The 21420-nt window shown below is 36.4% G+C and overlaps 1 protein-coding gene and 1 long non-coding RNA gene across 2 annotated transcripts; both read left to right on the plus strand.

The window, feature by feature from the left end:
• Positions 1-788: 788 nt before the first annotated feature.
• Positions 789-2141, plus strand: LOC143746360 (uncharacterized). The gene is made up of 3 exons (XR_013206512.1): positions 789-907; positions 1055-1223; positions 1851-2141. It is a non-coding gene; the product is annotated as an uncharacterized LOC143746360 (long non-coding RNA).
• A 211-nt stretch (positions 2142-2352) lies between these two features.
• Positions 2353-21156, plus strand: cdc5l (CDC5 cell division cycle 5-like (S. pombe)). The gene is made up of 16 exons (XM_077238703.1): positions 2353-2591; positions 3933-4036; positions 4178-4339; positions 4579-4706; positions 4806-4905; positions 6836-7054; positions 7143-7287; positions 8258-8446; positions 8532-8680; positions 12045-12207; positions 12308-12472; positions 12592-12672; positions 14098-14340; positions 14919-15116; positions 17664-17876; positions 20329-21156. The coding sequence occupies exons 1-16, from the start codon at positions 2547-2549 to the stop codon at positions 20431-20433; spliced, it is 2409 nt and encodes an 802-aa protein (XP_077094818.1). The 5' UTR covers positions 2353-2546; the 3' UTR covers positions 20434-21156.
• The last annotated feature ends 264 nt before the right edge of the window (positions 21157-21420 follow it).

A 21420-nucleotide genomic window follows, 5' to 3' on the forward strand; every position in this document is an offset into this window, starting at 1 on the left:
TCTATTTATGAACTTTTTAAAGAGACAAAGTGTCAGTTGTGTGGACTGTCGATGGAGGAACAGAAATCTCTCAGATTTCATTTCAAATATTTTCACTTGTATTTCGATGATGAAGGAAAGTCTCACTGGTTGGCATGAGTAAATGATGACATAATTTTAATTTTTTGGGTGAATTTTAAAGGGGACCTATTATGCAAAATTCACTTTTGCATGGTGTTTGGACATTAATGTGTGATGGCAGTGTGTGTACACAACCACCCAGCAGTGATAAAAATCCACCCACTCCTTTTTTTTTAAATCCCCATAAATCATAAGCAGTGTCTCCAAACGACCTGTTTTCAGAGCTATGTGGATTAAGACATCCAGTTAAGCGACAACACTTGGGAGACATTCTCGTCAGTGCAGCAATGGCGGATGTGTACAACTATCAACTCGCTGTGAACTCGATCAGGGGTGCGTTTCCCAAAGCCAACTATGGTCGCAAGTTCCGTCGTTACCAATAGAGTTCAATGGAAATTGCGATCATAGTTACGTGACGTCACTAAAGCCACAGGCCCCGCCCACAAGTGTTGACAGACACTGCCGTTCTAACATAGAACCGTCCTGGGGTGCGTTTCCCAAAAGCATCTTTGGCCAACTATGATCACAATTTCCATTGAACTCTATTGGTAACGACGGAACTTGCGACCATAGTTGGCAGAAGTATTATATACTTCTGCCAACTATTCTCTATTATTTGACAGAAGTACTATAAACCAAATAAACATAATGTTCAGATCAATTTTTATTTTTTATTTTAGATCAACAGCTCACTTTGTGTGCTGCTCTCTATTGAGAGGAGTGTTACGGCTGCTTACCATCCCCAAACAAATGGGCTTGATGAGAAAACCAATGATAACATCAAACGGTAAGCATTCATTATTCTTGCGTTTATTTTCAGGGTTTTGTTTATTTGGTAGCTCTTCTGATCATTATTACCAGAGTGTATTGAAAGTTGGTAGTTTCTGTCTTGGAATGCATTCATTTAGAAATAAGTCTAAAAATTATTTTCTAGGGCACTTAAAAAGCTTGTTAATGATCAGCAGGATGACTGGGACCAGTACCTAGATGCAAGTCTTTTTTCGCTGAGATCCAAAATGCAAACCACAACAAAATTCTCACCATTTCTTTTAATGTATGGGCGAGAAGCTAGATTTCCATCAGAAGTGCCTGTTGAACTGCCGGTAGGTTTTTTCTTGAAAATGGCTTTCTGTTAGGGCCAAGCATCAAGTGACCAAACATTTTAAAAGATCAACTTAGATGATATAGCTTAAAACAGTAGGGCTGTCACTTTTTATGTTCGAAAATCGATTACACAATCGATCAGACCAACCAATAAATCATCAGGAATATTGCTGACTTTTGCACGTCTCAAGCACCGTCTTTTCGTTCGTCCTAATGCCTGTTAGTTGTCCGTGGATTTCCCCATATTGGAAACGTCTTTAGACATGGAAAATCGATTTTTCAATCGATTCAATGAACACTTATGTCTCAAATCGAACAGAATTTTTTTCACGAAAGTAACAGCCCTATAAACCAGTATGATTTGAGGTTGCATAGCATATTACCCCAAAAGGTACAAACTGCTCCTCTTTTACCTTGCTCAGGTTTTCTGAATACCCCAACTACAATATCTTTTCATGTAACTCCCAGATCCCACATATATCCATTAGATGCAGTAGTTATATATAAATGCAGATATATTGCCCATGAAGCTCAGCTTTATTAGAAACAGGTTTCATATTTTATTGTAGATTTAATTTAGTGTAAAAGTCTATACAATGTACAAGTCATTATCTATTTTGTTGTAGCTTTCAACAATTATACTCCTTGAAGACTGCAGTGAATTTCTCAGGGACAGTCAGAGAATGCAAGAGAGCACAAGAGAAAAGGTCAAGCAGAATATTGCACGGTCACAAAAAAAATGACAGAGGCAGTTGCAAAAAGAGTTCAGAAAAAGTACAGAAATGTGGAGTTTAAAGAGGGAGATGCAATACTCTTACTGAACATGAGAAAGAGAAGCAGGAAAGGCGGGAGAATGGAAGCAGACTACACTGGAACCTACACAATTAAGGAAATTTCAGGAAAGACAGCATCCCTAACAACACAATGAAATGCTGATAAAGCAACATTGAATAGAATTAAATTAAATGTAAATAAATTCAAAATAAATACAATATCAAATATTTGTAAACGGTTATAACTGTCTGTGCAACATTACGCGAGTATATTATAGAATGCATTTGTTGAGCATGTCGTTCGCCTCTCTGACGTGGGAGGCGTTATTGAGTTCAAGAGACATGACAGATACCCAATGAATCAATAGAAGAAGAGCCTGCTTCCCACAGTTCTGTGCGCTCGCCACCATTTCTGTTTCTCCAGCTGCAGTTTAACGTGCTGCATATAAACTCAGTGTATTTCTCTTATTTCGTTTTAATTGCACATATTTGAGGTTCCAGAACAATATTATTTTGCACGAGTGCCTGTGAAGACTTCAAATTGTCAACATGCCGCGGATTATGATTAAAGGAGGCGTGTGGCGCAACACTGAGGTTTGTTTAGAAAACACAATATTTTAGCATTAAAACTCATGAGCATTTTGTTAAAGGCATTCAAACGTCAAATAGGTATTAATTATCTGAATTTTACCCATATTCGCGTTGCTGTGGTTTCATTTACTTCTCTCTTTATGTTGTGAGTGATGATGTAACGTTAGAATGAATTCAGCTCGCGGTGTATGCTAACGTTACATATTTTTAATAGTATTTTGAGTTAATAAAATATCAAAACATGAATGCTATTACTGTAGTTTTACCAAAAGTTAATATTCCTACAAAGTTGAGATTGTTTTAGGCAATATTATTAATTATATACTGCATAAAAATTGGGTGACATTAACATACATCAAGATTGAACACAAATAATGATACTGTTTTAATAACCATATATTTAATAACATGATCATTAAATCGTTAAATTACACGTGTATTAACTGTCAAGATATCTCTAGGTGTTTTCCAACTATGGCTTTTGGTCGTGTGTAGACTATTTAGGTTAATAGGGATGCACCGAATCACTGATCACATGAACTCGGCCGATACCGATACATCTTTATATTTAATAACTGATATATTGGCTTATAAATCTAAATCCAAATTTTTATATAATTTTTGAATGCCTGATTACAAAAAAACAAAAGTCTCACCATTAAAAGCCATGTCCCAAACACAGATTTATAATGTTGTTCTTATAATTTTATGTAGCCGATATGACAGATTTGTGCTGCACGTGCTGCACATGTTGCACTTACTTAACTGTATTTTCCTTTTTTGAAGTTATTCCAATCATATTTCAGGCAATTCAAAACCATCATTTCAAACAGTGCGCATCTGAAGTGTCTCGGCTGAATGATATAATCCATTATTTATCGGCTTTAATATATAGTCCAAATTTTCTTATTAGGCCAATAACATTAAAATTAACATATATCGATACTGATATGGTGGCCGATATATCGTGCATCCCTATTATTTAATATTTATTTTATTTATTAATTTACAGCTTGTTTGTTAGTGGCAACGCACGCATGAAAATATATTCTGCTCAAAAGTGACATTTGCCTTGCTTTTCATTGACACTGAATCTGATTTTTCTTTTATAAACAAGAATATTCTAACTTTTGAGTGAAATTTATTCAGGTTATTTTATTATGGTGGAAAAATGTTTGAGAGTTGATTTACAATTTTCAGCTTTTCAAAGTTCAAGTTAGGTTAGTAATTGTAAAATAATCTGTCATTTATGAGTCTTCTTGCTGTAGCGTCTATTTTCATGGGCTCTCTGTGTTTTGTAAAACCTCTTAAACTAGTCATGTCTTTTGTGTGATTTATTAACAGGATGAGATTCTCAAAGCAGCTGTAATGAAATATGGCAAAAATCAGTGGTCTCGAATCGCATCCCTTCTGCACCGCAAATCAGCCAAACAGTGTAAAGCCAGATGGTGAGTTTATATCTTTGAGTCTGTCTTATTTAGGTGATGTCTCAACCTAGTGATCATGTAATTTTTGAACATCATAGGTGCATTTACATGAGCAACTGTAATGAATGCATGTGTATTTCACTTATGGTGTGTTTCATGCAGGTATGAGTGGCTGGACCCCAGCATTAAGAAAACAGAATGGTCACGTGAGGAAGAGGAGAAACTTCTTCATTTGGCCAAACTGATGCCCACTCAATGGAGAACAATCGCCCCCATCATTGGACGAACGGCTGCTCAGTGTCTGGAGCATTATGAATATCTGCTGTAAGTACATTTGTTTGATGCAGAATACAAGCAACATGTAATAACTTCCATTTGTACTGTCAGATAAAAATAATATAAATCATTAATGTTATAGGTTAACTTTTCACAATTCAGTCAAATCCTCAATGTTTTAGTCAGGCAATGGGAATGTAATGCTGTACAATTGCAATGTCATTTTTTATGTTTGCATGCTTTTTGCAGAACCAAAATAAGCTTGAATTAATTCTTTATGACTGCAGAGATAAAGCTGCTCAGAGAGAGAATGAAGATGATGTGGGTGATGACCCTCGCAAACTAAAACCAGGAGAGATCGACCCAAACCCTGAGACCAAACCAGCCAGACCTGACCCTGTGGATATGGATGAAGGTGAGGGTGTCTGTTTAATGAAATGTCAGAAAGAAAGAAAAAAATGCTTTACACTACAATGAAAAATAAAAAGCATACCATTCACAAATGCTTGTGCAGATGAGCTGGAGATGCTGTCTGAAGCCAGAGCTAGATTGGCCAACACACAAGGCAAGAAGGCAAAGCGGAAGGCCAGAGAGAAACAGCTGGAGGAAGCGCGGTAAGATCTTGTCATTAAGAGAGGTTTGGGGGGTAACATTGAATAATCTTTTGACATACTACTATAGTTTTTAGTAAAATTTTAAATGTGTTTTTTTTATTTATTTTTTATTTTGTTGTTTATTTTGTCATTTTAAAATGTCTGTATAGTTTTGTTTTATAGTTTATTTATAAAATAAATTAAGAAATGGGAATAAAAAGGAAGTAAACACTGTAACAAAAAAGGCACTTAGTAATCTAGTAAGCTTGTGTGCACTGGGAATTTTATATATATATATATATATATATATATATATATATATATATATACACACTCACCTAAAGGATTATTAGGAACACCTGTTCAATTCCTCATTAATGCAATAATCCAATCAACCAATCACATGGCAGTTGCTTCAATGCATTTAGGGGTGTGGTCCTGGTCAAGACAATCTCCTGAACTCCAAACTGAATGTCAGAATGGGAAAGAAAGGTGATTTAAGCAATTTTGAGCGTGGCATGGTTGTTGGTACCAGACGGGCCGGTCTGAGTATTTCACAATCTGCTCAGTTACTGGGATTTTCATGCACAACCATTTCTAGGGTTTACAAAGAATGGTGTGAAAAGGAAAAAATATCCAGTATGCGGCAGTCCTGTGGGCGAAAATGCCTTGTTGATGCTAGAGGTCAAAGGTGAATGGGCCGACTGATTCAAGCTGATAGAAGAGCAACTTTGACTGAAATAACCACTCGTTACAACCGAGGTATGGAGCAAAGCATTTGTGAAGCCACAACACGCACAACCCTGAGGCGGATGGGCTACAACAGCAGAAGACCCCACCGGGTACCACTCATCTCCACTACAAATAGGAAAAAGAGGCTACAATTTGCAAGAGCTCACCAAAATTGGACAGTTGAAGACTGGAAAAATGTTTCCTGGTCTGATGAGTCTCGATTTCTGTTGAGACATTCAGATGGTAGAGTCAGAATTTGGTGTAAACAGAATGAGAACATGGATCTATCATGCCTTGTTACCACTGTGCAGGCTGGTGGTGGTGGTGTAATGGTGTGGGGGATGTTTTCTTGGCACACTTTAGGCCCCTTAGTGCCAATTGGGCATCGTTTAAATGCCACGGCCTATCTGAGCATTGTTTCTGACCATGTCCATCCCTTTATGGCCACCATGTACCCATCCTCTGATGGCTACTTCCAGCAGGATAATGCACCATGTCACAAAGCTCGAATCATTTCAAATTGGTTTCTTGAAAATGACAATGAGTTCACTGTACTAAAATGGCCCCCACAGTCACCAGATCTCAACCCAATAGAGCATCTTTGGGATGTGGTGGAACGGGAGCTTCGTGCCCTGGATGTGCATCCCACAAATCTCCATCAACTGCAAGATGCTATCCTATCAATATGGGCCAACATTTCTAAAGAATGCTTTCAGCACCTTGTTGAATCAATGCCACGTAGAATTAAGGCAGATCTGGAGGTGAAAGGGGGTCAAACACAGTATTAGTATGGTGTTCCTAATAATCCTTTCGGTGAGTGTGTGTGTGTGTGTGTGTGTGTGTAATATATATATATATATATATATACATATATATATTTTTAAAGACCAGCTGACGCTAATTTTACATACAACACGCAGTGAAAGTGACATGAAATAACACCGTGGCCAACTGGATAGAGCGCAGCATAGTTTAAATAGAAAAGCAAATGCTTTAATACTTTTTCGCTTTCAACACATCGACCAAACAGAAAAACTTATCGGTCCAATGGCAATTATCACTAGTTTTAGTTAACTAAATAACTCTAGTTGTTGATTTTATGATCTAAAAAAAGTGTAGTTGATGGTGTCATTATTAGGATTTTATTAGTTCTCACAGTGTTGGAGTTAATTATAAAGCTGTCTTCACTGTTCATTCTTCCCTGCATTGTCTTCCGCAGTCGTTTGGCAGCACTTCAGAAGCGCAGGGAGCTGCGAGCAGCAGGCATCGACATACAGAAGAAGCGCAAGAAGAAGAGAGGTGTCGACTATAATGCTGAGATCCCGTTTGAAAAGAAACCCGCTCAGGGCTTCTACGATACGTCCATGGAGCTGTATGATCCTTTGGAACCTGACTTCAAACGACTGCGCCAGCAGCATCTGGATAAAGATCTCAGGAGGTGAGCGGGGTCGTGTTTTTGAGCTGCAGGGACTTCAGTGGCTTGGATGGACATTTTTTTGACCGCCCCTCTGCTGTTTTGTGTATAGTGAGAAGGAGGATCGCGACCGAAAGAAGGACAGACAGAAGATCAAGAAGAAGAAGGAGTCCGATCTGCCTTCAGCCATCCTGCAGACCAGTGGAGTGTCCGAGTTCACAAAGAAGAGAAGCAAACTGGTGCTTCCGGCACCACAGGTCAGTTCAGCACAAACGTTACCACCTAACTAAAAAAATCACTAACTTCTGTGTTTCTTGCCTTAACACAAACTGCATAAACGCCTTCTCAACCACCCAGTCATTCCAGAAACCGCAACTAGTCCTATTGTTAACTAAAACTGTTAATAATTCTTGTTAATTTAAATAAAGCTGAAATATAAATATAGATGATAACTTACCTGGATGTGCATCCCACAAATCTCCATCAACTGCAAGATTGGGAAATTCTCAAGTCGGTGCTTAAATAAATTGTGAGAAATAAATCTTAATGTTACGACAAAACGCATATTCCCTTTTAATATTTGCTGGGATGAAGTCATTTACTGTTTTTGTTTTGTTAATGTTTACTATCAGGAGAAAATTCACCAGAGTGTTCATCTTGTCATAATCCACTGTCCATTAAACATATTTTGCTGAAATGTAATACTTCTACCCCTTTGAGGAACCTTTTTTTATTCTGTTGATACTTGTGAAAAGGTTTTTAACCAAGTAAATCCAACTTTAGTCAAAGTAAAGAAAGAAAAAAAGACTAACTTTACTAAAATTAATAAAGCTAAAATAGAAAAATTAAATAGAAAAAACTACAAAAGCACATAACTTGAACAAAAAATTTAAATGGAAACTGAAAATATAAAAATAAAAGCTAATTCAAAATATTAATAAATACTATAATAGAATGTAAATAATACTAAAATAACACTGATTGCAACATGTTAACCAAATTAAAAAATCTGAACAGAAACATAAAAAAAACCCAGATAAATTACAAAATCACATAAAATTGCTAAAAAAAATCTAAAATTAAATGAAAACTAAAAATTTAAATATTATAATAGTATATTAATAATACTAAAATAACACTAATCACAACACGTTAGCCACTCAATTTGTTTTATAATAGATTTGCAGATAGTTTATTTTGAATTTGATGGATTTGTTTTGATTTTAGATTTCTGATGCTGAGCTAGAGGAGGTTGTCAAACTGGGTCAGGCCAGCGAAATCGCACGTCAGACCGCAGAGGAGTCTGGGATCACCAACTCAGCCTCCAGCGCTCTCCTGTCTGAATACAACGTGACCAATAACTCCATGGCCCTTCGCACACCCAAAACTCCAGCGGCACAGGACAAGATCCTGCAGGTTTGGTGCAGTTTCACACACTTTTCAAACTGGTTGTTTAATGTTCTGCCCTGAGTCTCACTGCTCAGTTCTTATACCCCCACAGGAAGCCCAGAACTTGATGGCACTTACGAACGTGGACACCCCTCTTAAAGGAGGGCTGAATACCCCCCTCCATGAGAGCGACTTCTCTGGTGTCACTCCACAGAGACAAGTGGTCCAGACGCCCAACACTGTGCTGTCTACACCCTTCAGGTACCCATCATGCATGAAAATGTCTACTTTTAAATGGAATATGTAGGTTAGCATATTCATAATCATAGTAATTGAGTTTTGTAAAACGTCTTCAAAAATAAAATGCCATATTAAAACAGTAAAGCTGTGTTCACACTGGCAGCAACAAAGCGACACCTTCCCATTACTTCAATGGAGAGCTGGCGATTTCCGGAGTCTTGCGACTAGTGTTGTCAAAAGACTCGGTACTTCGGTACCAAGTCGGTACTAAAAAAATTAAACTGTTACGGTACCCGCTTTTCTTCAGTACCAGTGGTACCGAAGTACCGGGTTAATCCGGTTCTTGATGCGCTGTCCGGAAGGTGCACAGTTGCGTCCTCTTCATAAAAACACTCTGAGACATTGTGACCGGCGGCGCTGCTAATGCGGTGGCTCTGAATCCACTTGTTGACGCGAAAGGAGGAAAGAGCCACATATGGAAATATTTTGGATTAGGCTAATGTCACGTTACCATAAGGGGCCGTTCACATGCAAATTCGCAATTTCAAATGTAGGCGCGCGGCAAGCACGCTCATAATAGAAGCGAACGCGGCACACTCGTTTTTCCAGGCGTGCCTCTGTTCATGGTTACATAGCAACGACAGACGCCACGGGAGAGCTTGTGGAAGGAGAAAGCGGCGCGAACTGCGCTCTCCATGATGATGAGGAAGTATCAGCAAAGAATTAATTGATTTCTAGCCCTTGCATTTGCTTTACTACTAGATATATTTATGGGTTAGGGATGACTATGATCAGCTGTTCGGCTGAGCTTTCAATGTTGTTATGTAAAGGAGGAAGCTGATCGGTTGTTTTTTTTTCACATGACCTGTTGAGACCTCGCCGCGGCATAGCCTACATTTGAAATAACGAATTTCCACGCGCAAAAAACGCGATATGTGAACGGCCTCTAAATTGGTATCAGGTAGGTTTGTATCGGAAGGTAGTATCGGAACGACACACTAACTTACGCTTCAGTACTGAAATTGGTACTAAGAACTGTGGATTTTTACTGGTATTGGTACCGAATACTGAAATTTTGGTGCCGTGACAACACTACTAGCTGGCACCGTTGACGACAGGATGAAGGCGTGTCCAGCAACGTAATAAAGTTGAGATATGTTTCAATGCATTATCAAGCATAGCTTATCCCTCACACACACCCAGAGTGTGCATGCATATTTTACATGATGTAGTCTTGTAGATTAGACTAGTGTGGGTGGGCATTTAGAGTGCACGCTTTAACTGCGTGATTTAGTCTTTATTTATATCATTTAGTAATAAATATCACAAGAGTGCAGTTTTTCTCCAAATATCAGCATAACAAATGTGATTTTTGATTTTATACAAGTTTAATAAACAAGAAATTAATATTAATTGACTTACATTTTAGACACCATATTGCCTGTTTTTGCTCTATTTCGCCAACGAAAAAAGCCACACATGGCAGTGTGATTTGAACGGATCAGTTGACTAGGATAGATAAACAGTCAAATGCTTCTTTCCATGAATGAATCAGCCGTTTGAATGAATCGATTGAATCTCAATGATTTGCTCATTAACAGTGACTTGCTGCCACCTACTAGTGGTTTCAATTTCACATTTAAAGTATATTTTAATATTTTATTTTAAATATCAATATTCAATATTGCACAGCTGAATTTTGTTGATACTGATTTCATTTGATTGGTAACAGTCCTATTGTGTCTTATTTTTATAATTGAATTTGATTAAATTTGTGAAATTGACAAAATATGCATATAATTAGTTTAAAAATGGCTTTATAAAGGTAAAAATGCCCATTTAAAGTAAAAATCAATTGAAACAACAAAAATTTCTGTCGCTGCTGTGAACTGATCACCACACAGAGTATGAACAACATCAAAAACTTTAGGAGTCGGCTGTCCACGACAGTCCTAAACCTGCCAAAGTACCAACACGATAAACACTCAGTAAAATATCGTCTAATAATCGTTATCGAGAAAATCCCAGAAAATATCGAAATATCTTTTTTTTGTCAATATCACACACCCCTAGAGCGCACGTGATGTCATGACATAATGTAGTAGAGTGTTGAGGCAAGATCTTATTTTAGTGCTCAGCAACTTTCCTACAATATATATGTAACTGTGTACATGTGGGGTTACTTGCCATGCTGACTTTAAGCCTGAATGGTTTTGTTAACCCACATAGACTGGCGCTTGCAGATAAATAGCCACAATGGCAAAGAGCACTCGCTGTTTCCAGTTCATCTTTAAAGTGAAGCATTTTATGTATGGATTCATTAATATTTAGTCTTTTCCTTCCGAAACGTTTTTTTGTAGCGGTAAGAAATTTGATTTGTTGTCTACATCATGGAGTAACATCTGTGAATATCATTCACAAACATTACTTGGCAACCAGTAGAGGGAACACTTACAGTGATCTCACCGCCAGCCGCTGGTGACATGCAGCGACAAAGTCACTGGTAGTGTGAACACAGCTAAAGCCACTTGAGTGGTTTACAAGTGATTTGGTCTTATGGTTCTGGGTTGTTGATGCAAATAAAATCACTATCACACGTCCTTGAGTATCTTATTGCTTAAATAAAATGCCACCAAAGCAACAAGACAACAGTGTTTGACAAGAGTCAAAATTATTATTAAATATTTAATAGTAAAGATTAAACCAATATTCTACACAGTAACTTATGTTTAAGTTATGGTTGGGCACATTAGTATAGATTTCAGATTTTAGTGCTAGAGCTATAATATACACTATCATTCAAAAGTTTGGGGTCAGTAAGCTTTTTATGTATTTGTTTTTTAATAAAATTAATACTTTCATTCAGCAAGGATGCATTCAATTAACAGTAAATACATTGATAATGTTACAAAAGACTTCTATTTTAAATTTGAAAAGATCTTTTGAACTTTTCCAAATATCCTGAAACAATTTATCAGTTTCCATAAAAATATGAAGTAGCAACTGTCTTCAACATTGATAATAATCAGAAATGTTTCTTGTGCAGAAAATGTGACACTGAAGACTGGAGTAAGGATGCTGAATTCTGCTTTGCATTACATGAATAAATTACATTTTAAAATATATTCAAATAAGAAAAGTAATATTTCACAATATCACAGCCAGGTTTTACTATATTTTCATTTAAATAAATGCAGCTTTGGTGAGCTGAAAATAATTATTTTGAAAACAAATTCTTACCAACCCCAAACCTTTGAAAACTATTATATTTTAAACCAGATATTATCTATTATCTACATTGAATATATCATAATTTTAAAGTTTATGCTAAATTTCAGGTTTAATGAGCTGTGTGAATAATGCCTTTATGAATATGGTTTCCCAGAACCCCCAGCCATGGAGCCGAGGGCATGACCCCTCAAGGTGGAATGACTCCTAAACCCTCAGTGGGTGTGACCCCAGGCAGGACCCCGCTGCGGGACAAACTCAACATCAACACAGAGGAGGGAAGTGTGGACTACAGTGACCCGTCATTTGCCAAACACTTGGTGTGTTAAATCATTGTCCTTCAGTGCAGTTTTGATTTAAGTACAGATGTGTCAGCATTGTGTTTTTGCATCATGGTTAGATTTGTTCTGTTTGTTCCAGCAAAGGGAGTCCCGCGAGCAGCTCAAGTTGGGCTTGATGTCTCTGCCGGTGCCCAAAAATGATTTTGAGATTGTTCTTCCTGAAAACGCTGAGAAAGAGCTGGAGGAAACTGAGGTGGACGAGAGTTTTGTGGAGGATGCGGCCGAGATAGAACTGCGTAAACAGGTCCGTTGACGCTGTGATCTGTAAACACACTGATGTTCATAAAGTGGTCGCTCAAGACCCAGAAGGTGCTTTTGTTTGTTTGTTCTGGGTGTTATTTATCTTGTGTGACATATCCACAGGCCGTGAGAGATGCTGAGAGGGAGAAGGAGCTGCGTCAGAGACACACGGCAGTCCAGAGAGATTTACCAAGACCTTCAGAGGTGAGAACATCCATACTTGATGATCTGTCCCAAAGAGGTTATTGTAATAAAATAACTGAAAAAAAATTAAATCTATTTGTAGACATTTAAAAAAAAATACTTAACTACAAAAATACAAAACTAAATTGCAAAAACTTTCAAATTAAAATGAAAACTAAATATAAAAATAATTTAAAATTATGTTTTATATATTAATTTTAAAGGAATAGTTGACCCAAAAATGGAAATTCTGTCAGTATTTACTCATCCTCATGTTGTTCCAACCCCGTAAGACCTTCGTTCATCTTCGGAACACGAATTAAGATATTTTTGATGAAATCTGAGAGCTGGATCACTCCTCCATACTCCTCCATAGGAGGCCTCAAAAGGATTGAAACTTGCCGACCTCAAAGTTATTAAAGACATTGTTAAAATAGTCCAAGTGACTACAGTGGCTCAATCTTAAGTTTATCAAGCGACGAGAATACTTTTTGTGTGCAAAAACAAACAAAAATAACGACTTTATTTCAACTATTCATTTCCTTCTCTGTTGGCCTCTAGTCAGTTAACTTAGTGTAATAGCGTAAAGCTACGTAACACGTAGGCTCACTATTGGCCGACGCTGGTCATGTGGGTGATGCGTGTGACGTACAACAACAGAAGCTCTATGCCTTTACACTAGTGAACTTACTCGAGGCCTACAGAGAAGAAAATGAATAGTTGAAATAAAGTTGTTATTTTTGTTTTTTTGCGCACAAAAAGTATTCTTGTCATTTGATAAACTTAAGATTGAGCCACTGTAGTCACTTGGACTATTATAACGATGTCTGTAATAACTTTTCGGGGCCTGCAAGTTCAATCCCTCAAGAAGCCTATGGAGGAGTGATCCAGCTCTCAGATTTCATCAAAAATATCTTAATTCGTGTTCCGAAGATGAACGAAGGTCTTACGGGGTTGGAACAACATGAGGGTAAATACTAAACACAGTATTGTACAGTAAATATACAGTAAATACTGACAGAATTTTCATTTTTGGGTGAACAAACCCTTTAATTTCAATTAATAAATATTTTCAGTAGTTCTGGTTTTAGTTTTGTTTGCGATAGCAACACTGGCACATACTTTTTTATTATATAAATACATATAATGCATCTATGGTTGTTCAGCACTTTGATCAGCCTTGCTTTCTTTTTAAAAATGCTATATAAATTAAATAAACTTTTTAGCAACATACTGTCTTAAAGATTTTGCAATACATTTCAGAGGGAAGTAATGTGGGGCAAAACTGGGGGATTGACTTGTTGATGGGTTGTGACCAGTTCTTTAAAGTGCACCTAGTCATTTTTGCTTCATTAAGTTTTATAGATAAAGAAATAGTACTTAAAAAAATAAATAAAAAAAAGTATTTGTACTACCATGAGATGAAGTCTTTATCTGTGTGTTCAGGTGAATGAGACGATACTCCGGCCTCATAATGTGGAGCCGCCTCTGACGGACCTGCAGCTGGCAGAAGAACTCGTCAAGAAGGAAATGATCACCATGATCCACTACGACTGTCTGCATCACCCCTTCAGTGACATCCAGGCCAGAAAGGGTAAAGGAGTGGGATCCAGCTCCAACAACGCCGAGCACATCTCCTACCTAGAGAAAACACCCTACGATAAGATCTCAGAGGAAGAGCTCAAAAAGGTTTGCTACTTTGGTTAATTATTAGACCCATATGGCATAGGCACTTTTTTTTAATCTGGGTGGAAAATCTGAGAGTGCTTTATAATAAAATGATTTCATTAAATTATACTTGGGAACACACAGTGCTTTGGAGAGGTCTAGAATTTTAAACATGACATTAAAATTCTGTGAATCTCTGGAGCTTTTGTCATTCTGCAGGTACAGATTCAGTGTGGCCTGGCAAATTATTTAGAAGGGTGAATCTCCAAAATAAAGTATTTATGCTTTTTTTATTAGCTGTTGCAAATGTATGTACAAATTAAGTATAAGTATTAAGTAATGGTATGCTGAGTTAAAAAAAACACACACACAAAAAAAACCAGGACGTTCAGTCAGGACGATTTTCTTTTGTAAATTGAGGGTCAATATGCTTAATTGTCAGAAATAATGTCACCTTGCAAAAAAATGTTTTTTTTTTTAATGCAAATAAAATTTAATATTTGGTTCTGGCATCAGTTATCTTCCCTCATAAAAGTACATCACTATATGTATTCAAACCCAATGCGTCAGAAGGCTCAGCTGTATGTTTTCGTTTGAAGGCAGGAGAGCTGCTGGGCCAGGAAATGGAGGTGGTGAAACATGGGATGAGTCATGGAGATCTCTCTATGGAGGCTTATAATCAGGTGTGGGAGGAGTGTTACAGTCAGGTCCTGTACCTGCCCGGACAGAGCCGCTACACCCGAGCCAATCTGGCCAGCAAGAAGGACCGAATCGAGTCTATGGAGAAGAAGCTGGAGGTAAGATCATCATCCTTGTGTTCTGTGTGCACCCTTTGCGTCCAGTAGATGGTGTTGTCGTCGTCTGGCTGATTGAAGCTTATGTTTAAGGATTTAAAGTTTAAAGTATTAATCAGGGTTTTGATAAAATCACTTGAGTGTCTTATTGCTTTTAGAGACAGTTTATTCCAATCTTAAAAGGCATGCAGTGTGTTTATTTTTTGTTAATTTTATATATATAAATATATATTTTTTGTATTTTACTATTTCTTTTCAATTTCTTTTTATTTTTTTTTATTTTTTTTATGTTTAGTAACGGGTTTTGTTAAAACCACTTGAGTGTCTTATTGCTTTTAGTACAAGAGACCATTAATTCCGATCTCCTCTTAGTGCTTAAATGTTATCCAGAGTGTTAACCTTGTAATTAACCAGTCAAAAGAAAGTGTGATAAATCCGTTAATTCTGTTTTAATGAGGATGGCTCTAAACTTCTCCTGGGCATTAATGCTTGGTTTAACACAAACAGAAATGTTCATCACCAGTAAGACAGACAGCCAGCAGCCTGCAGTTTCAGGATGTGCACATGTGCAGAGCTTCAGTTCATTAGCCCCCAACCCCCTCTTCCACAAAGACTGCGTTTGTGTTCATATGTCTTGGCTGGGAGCGTGTTGCGGAAACTTGGAGGCGATTCACACAGCAGCACGTTCAGAGCCGTGGGGGAGCTGGTGTTCCTGCAGGAAGAGGGAAGCCGTGGCACGCGGCTCTCATTCAAAGAATCACCAGATTTATGCCGGCAGCATGCGCACTGCACATTTTATAAACCGACCTCAGCTGTAGTTAGATTTAATACGGATTTTACCTCAATTATATATATACACTTATAAAACATATAAGAAATATATAAATTTCCATTTAAAATGTATATAGTAATTGAATAAAATATACATATATACATGTCCTTCTCAAAGAATTAGCATATTGTGATGATGTTCATTATTTTCCATAATGTAATGATAAAAATTAAAAATAAATAATAAAAATAAATAAAATATATATTACATTTGATATTCTGAGTTTGCATTAAAAAAAATCTGTCACATAATTTAAAAAAAAAAGAGTAATTGCGACCTATCTCACAATTCTGACTTTTTTTCTCACAATTGGGAGTTTATATCTCACAATTCTGTTCAATTTTGTTAAAGGCAGGATAGGCTATTTGATCCAGAAACATTTATGCTGGTTGAAAGTCTCTTCACATCCTGATAGAAATCACTAAGTGGTCTAAATGTATTTATATGTGTATATATATTGTCTGTGGAAGGCCTAAAAGGACCATCAAATGTTTGTCCAATCATTGAATTCGGTCCGAAATGAATCTGCAGCAGTCAGGTGGTACAACTAAAGCTGTTTGTTTTATTGTTTTTGTAATGTTATGTACTTTAAGACATGAGGTAGTTTAATGCTGTCTCTCGTGATGCTTTTGTTTGCTCTGGTTGCACGCGTTCATGTGTTTTGGATGAGGAGTGGCTTTAGAGACGCTCTAAAGATCGCTATTGCTAGCCTCTCTGAAAATTACCTACCCTACCTTTAATATGAAATATTAATAAAGGAAGTTTTTCTTTCTTCAAAATTTTTAATGTGTTCATAATATACTTAGTTGATCAGCTGATAGTCACTTTGAGATGGTCTGCTGTTGTCTGGATGTTGTGCTGGTCTCATTGCTTCGGCTCATCTGGATGTTTTTCCCAGAGATGCCCAGTCAGGACTTTCAGCTGGCAGCCGGACGCTTGCTGGAAAACGTCAGGCGCACGAATGAAAACAGATCCATTATAATTGCATAATGGTTTGTTAAAGCCCAAAGACATGGCGTGTGTTTCTGAGGCCTGTGTTGACATTGGAGGTTTATTGTTTTTGTTTCCATCTCATAACTTTTTAGAATTCACTGCTTTTATGCATGTCTCACATTATTGCAAAATTGAACCTCTGAAAATAGTTTACGTTTGCAATGGTTTCAATATTTCTTGGTGCCAGTGTCTGAAGGCAAAAATTGAATCCTGATTTTTTTTTAGACCTCCCATCGCAGCATTACAAGACCAAGAACTGTTTCAATTTAGCAGAGATTAAATGTTGCTCATTTGTGGGTTTTTTGTGTTGTTTTTGGATTCTATTTATTTATTAGATTTTTTTATTTTTTTTACACTCAGGGTTTTTGTAGGTCTTAAAGTCTTATTGCACCCTTTACACAAATTAAAAGATTCATAAATGTATTTAATTTATTTGTATGAGCTTGTATTTTTTTAGTTGATATTTTACATTATTTTTTTTTTTTTATGTATTTTTTTTAAATATATTTTACCTCATCCACTATTTTCTTTTTATCTCGACAAATTAAGTCTGGCTTCAGTGCAAAAACAGTTTCACTGATACACTTTCAACAGTTCAAAAATGAATGCAGCAGGTAGTTCAGGCTTTGCATGTGGTTTATTCAATCACAATGCAAAGTCATCTTTAAATCATTCTGATTGCTGTCTTGTTTGTAACAGTTCCCCTCACTTCCTCTGTCTAACAGATTAACAGAGGTCACATGACCACAGAAGCCAAGCGTGCGGCGAAGATGGAGAAGAAGATGAAGATTCTTCTGGGCGGGTATCAGTCTCGGGCCATGGGACTGCTTAAACAGCTCAGTGAACTCTGGGATCAGGTGGAACAGGCCAACGTGGAGCTCCACACCTTCCAGGAGCTGAAGAAACAGGAAGACCATGCCATTCCACGCAGAAAGGAGGTGAAAAACTTTACTATCTCTATTAGATGTTGTGATTAGGGGTGTGATGAAACACTTAGCTCTCGAGACGATACACGATTTTGGGTTCATGAGACGAGACAATATTTTTACACTATTTTTAAGAAATCTTCAATGACTAAATATGTGACTGAAAGTCACAAAATGCAAAACAATGCAGGTGCTTTTTGAAATGTGTTAACTAATCTAGGGCTGTCACTAACGGTTATTTTGGTAATTGGTCGATTATTTTGATTGAGTAATCGGATAATATTTTTTGTGGTAATTAAAATAGACCTAAGTGAACAGAAGCTTTTAAAATTATTTAAAATACATATTGGAATAATAAATTAAGTAGCATATCTTAAATGTACAATGTTCTGATGTTAGTGTTTTTTATATAATTTTTTTTAATCTACTGTTTTCTAGGGGTTTCTTAATTTCAGACTAATTGACCAGCACACATTATATGCAATGCAATATTAATCATGAAAAAAAGATGGTGTTGAGCAGTATTGAAACTTTGGACTTTCACTGTATTTTGCCGTGAAATTTTGGATTTCAAAAGTATAATTATGAAGATGGGTGACCGTGTAATCCCCCCCCCTCATAAAAGTCAAAAGGTATTTAATTTACCTCCAGGATTTCTGTATATACCCTGACTTAATCTTAAACAACCAATCACTCCGAAACCCGCAGTGCATATATTTATTTAATTGAATCGCAGCCTTTGTTTTCACAATTACACTATGAAATGGTTTTAATATATCATGCAGTCTTAGAAACCGATCTAATAATGCAGGATCTTTGGATTCTCATCCATGGAATGCACCACTTCCGGTATTTTGCTGGTTAAACAACATGGGTAAATTGCAATTATACAGCTCTGGAAAAATTTAGACCACAATAAAACTGATAACTTTGCAATTTATTGATGTGTTTGGGTAAAATGCAATTTATAGATGTGTTTGGGTAAAATGAACATTTTTGTTTTATTCTATAAACTACTGACATTTCTCCCAAATTCCAAATAAAAATATTGTCATTTAGAGCATTTATTTGCAGAAAACGACAACTGGTCAAAATAACGAAAAAGATGCAGTGTTGTCAGACCTCGAATAATGGAAAGAAAATAAGTTCATATTAACTTTTAAACAACACTAATATTTTAGTAATAATACTAATATACACTAATATACTAAACAACAATACTAATGTTTTAACTTAGGAAGAGTTCAGAAATCAATATTTGGTGGAATAACCCTGAATGCATCTGGGCATGCTTTCCACCAGTCTTTCATATTGATGTTGGGTGACTTTATGCCACTCCTGGTTCAAATATTAAAGCAGCTCTGCTTTGTTTGATGGCTTGTGACATCCATCTTCCTCTTGATCACATTCCAGAGCTTGTCAATGGGGTTCAGGTCTGGAGATTGGGCTGGCCATGACAGGGTCTTGATCACAAAGACAAATCTGCCCGATTCCAGCCTTGCTAAAGCACCCCCAGATCATCACTGATCCTCCACCAAATTTCACAGTGGGTGCGAGACACTGTGGCTTGTAGGCCTCTCCAGGTCTCTGTCTAAAATTAGACGACCAGGTGTTGGACAAAGCTGAAATTTGATGATCTGGGGGTGCTTCAGCAAGGCTGGAATCGGGCAGATTTGTCTTTTTGAAGGACGCATGAATCAAGTCATGTACAATGTTGTCCTGGAAGAAAACTTGCTTCCTTCTACTCTGACAATGTTCTCCAACTCTGAGGATTGGTTTTTCCAGCAGGCCATGCAACATATTTTTTGTTATTTTGACCAGTTGTCGTTTTCTGCAAATAAATGCTCTAAATGAAAATATTTTTAGTTGGTATTTGGGAGAAATGTTGTCAGTAGTTTAGAGCATTAAACAAAAATTTTAATTTTACCCAAACACATACAGATAAACTGATAACATACCAGAGAAACTGATAATTTTGCAGTGGTCTCTTAATTTTTTTCCAGAGCTGTATATATATAAAAAAAATTATTATAAAATTAAGTAATGTAAATATTTAAATAATGCAGATATTAATTAAATCTGATAAATTATATGCATTTGATATATGCAATATATAATTTAATTAATAAAAAATATTACATTTTAAAGAAAGAAAGAATATATTATATATTTATGTTTTAAAATTCATGGAATTTTGACCCTAAAATTCAGTTGCTTGCAAAAGTTTAGGAAATTATAAATGGGGTCCATTCTTTGAATACATTAATTTGTCACTCAAGTCCCACTCAATAAAATTATTTGCTTAACTTAATGTATATATATATATATTTTTATTTTTTTTGTGATGGTGTTGAAAACAAACAAACCTGGGGGTTTTTGTTAAAAAAAAAAACCAATTTAAAACTAAATTGCTTACAAAGTTAATACTTGATTATCACTGATCAACACTGTCGTTCATATCCAGGCCCTGAGAGAGGATGTTCAGAGGCAACAGGAAAGAGAAAAAGAGCTGCAGCAGAGATTCGCTGACCTGCTCCTGGAGAAACAGACGCTCTCGCAGAAGTTCTGAGCATCTCTGTATCTCCTGTAGTCAGTACAGTAGCTGTTTGTGCTTATTCTAAAGTCTAGCCTTCCCGTCCCGCTTCAGTGTCCACATCAGCATGTTTTACATTTTTACTGTGTGGATCCTTCTCTTTCTGCTGTTATGAACTGCTTTCAGCTTAATGTCCCACCGGGATCTAATTCACAGATTTTTGTTTTTAAAAATGATTTTCATTTTACTTGAGCCAATACGATCTTGTAAGTGTAAATATCGTCTGTTTTTGTCAAGCCATTTTTAGGTTTGTTCTGAATATAAGAAGCTTTTGCTTCTTTTCAGGTGTAAATGGGAATGTCTAGTATTGAAAATGTACATCATTTACAAAATAAATCATTAGCGCTGAGTTGCTCCGAGCTGTGAATGACTGTCACGTTTGTCAAAAGCTTTCATTCTCAAATCTTACATGTGCTTCACATTTGGCGTTCTGTGATTAATTATGCACATAATAAGAAGTAATGCAGTGTGGTGGTAATGGTATTGATTTTAAATAGTTTTTTTTCTGTTATTTTATAATAAAAAATACTGGGTAGTTTATATATCAGTTATTTTATTTTTTACTGGGTACTCAATTTAATATTTGTATATTTTATTTTTAAATTTAAATTTTCTTTTTGTTATCAAATTCAGTTCAAAACAAAAACTAATATCATGGTTGCATGACTTTACATTTGATTAAATATCATCAAACACAAAGTTGGCTTTTGTTTAATTTTAACACCTGTACAAGAACGTTTGTTTGTTTCATTGCAATCAGAAACAGTCAGATTTTCATTATGGTGTGTAACAAACCATACTTTGTATGTTAGACTGATCAGATCTGTTTGTGAATGTTGATGTGAGCTCATCAGCAGAATGTTTGGTGTCTCTTGTCTGTCTGCAGAGGGACGTGTCTCGTTATTTCATAAACTGTTTCTAGAGGTGTAAAGAGTACCTGAAAACCATACTTGAGTAAAATGA

The sequence above is a fragment of the Siphateles boraxobius genome, unplaced genomic scaffold, assembly GCF_051911475.1.
Source record: "Siphateles boraxobius isolate OS27281-9 unplaced genomic scaffold, OSU_SipBor_1 22, whole genome shotgun sequence".
Lineage (NCBI taxonomy): Eukaryota > Metazoa > Chordata > Actinopteri > Cypriniformes > Leuciscidae > Siphateles > Siphateles boraxobius.

Coding starts and splice junctions, on each gene's coding strand:
- cdc5l (XM_077238703.1), top strand. CDS start 2,547: ATGCCGCGGATTATGATTAAAGGAGGCGTGTGGCGCAACACTGAG. Junction 15,117..17,663: donor CTATGGAGAAGAAGCTGGAG/GTAAGATCATCA, acceptor TCTGTCTAACAG/ATTAACAGAGGTCACATGAC. Junction 17,877..20,328: donor CCATTCCACGCAGAAAGGAG/GTGAAAAACTTT, acceptor GTTCATATCCAG/GCCCTGAGAGAGGATGTTCA.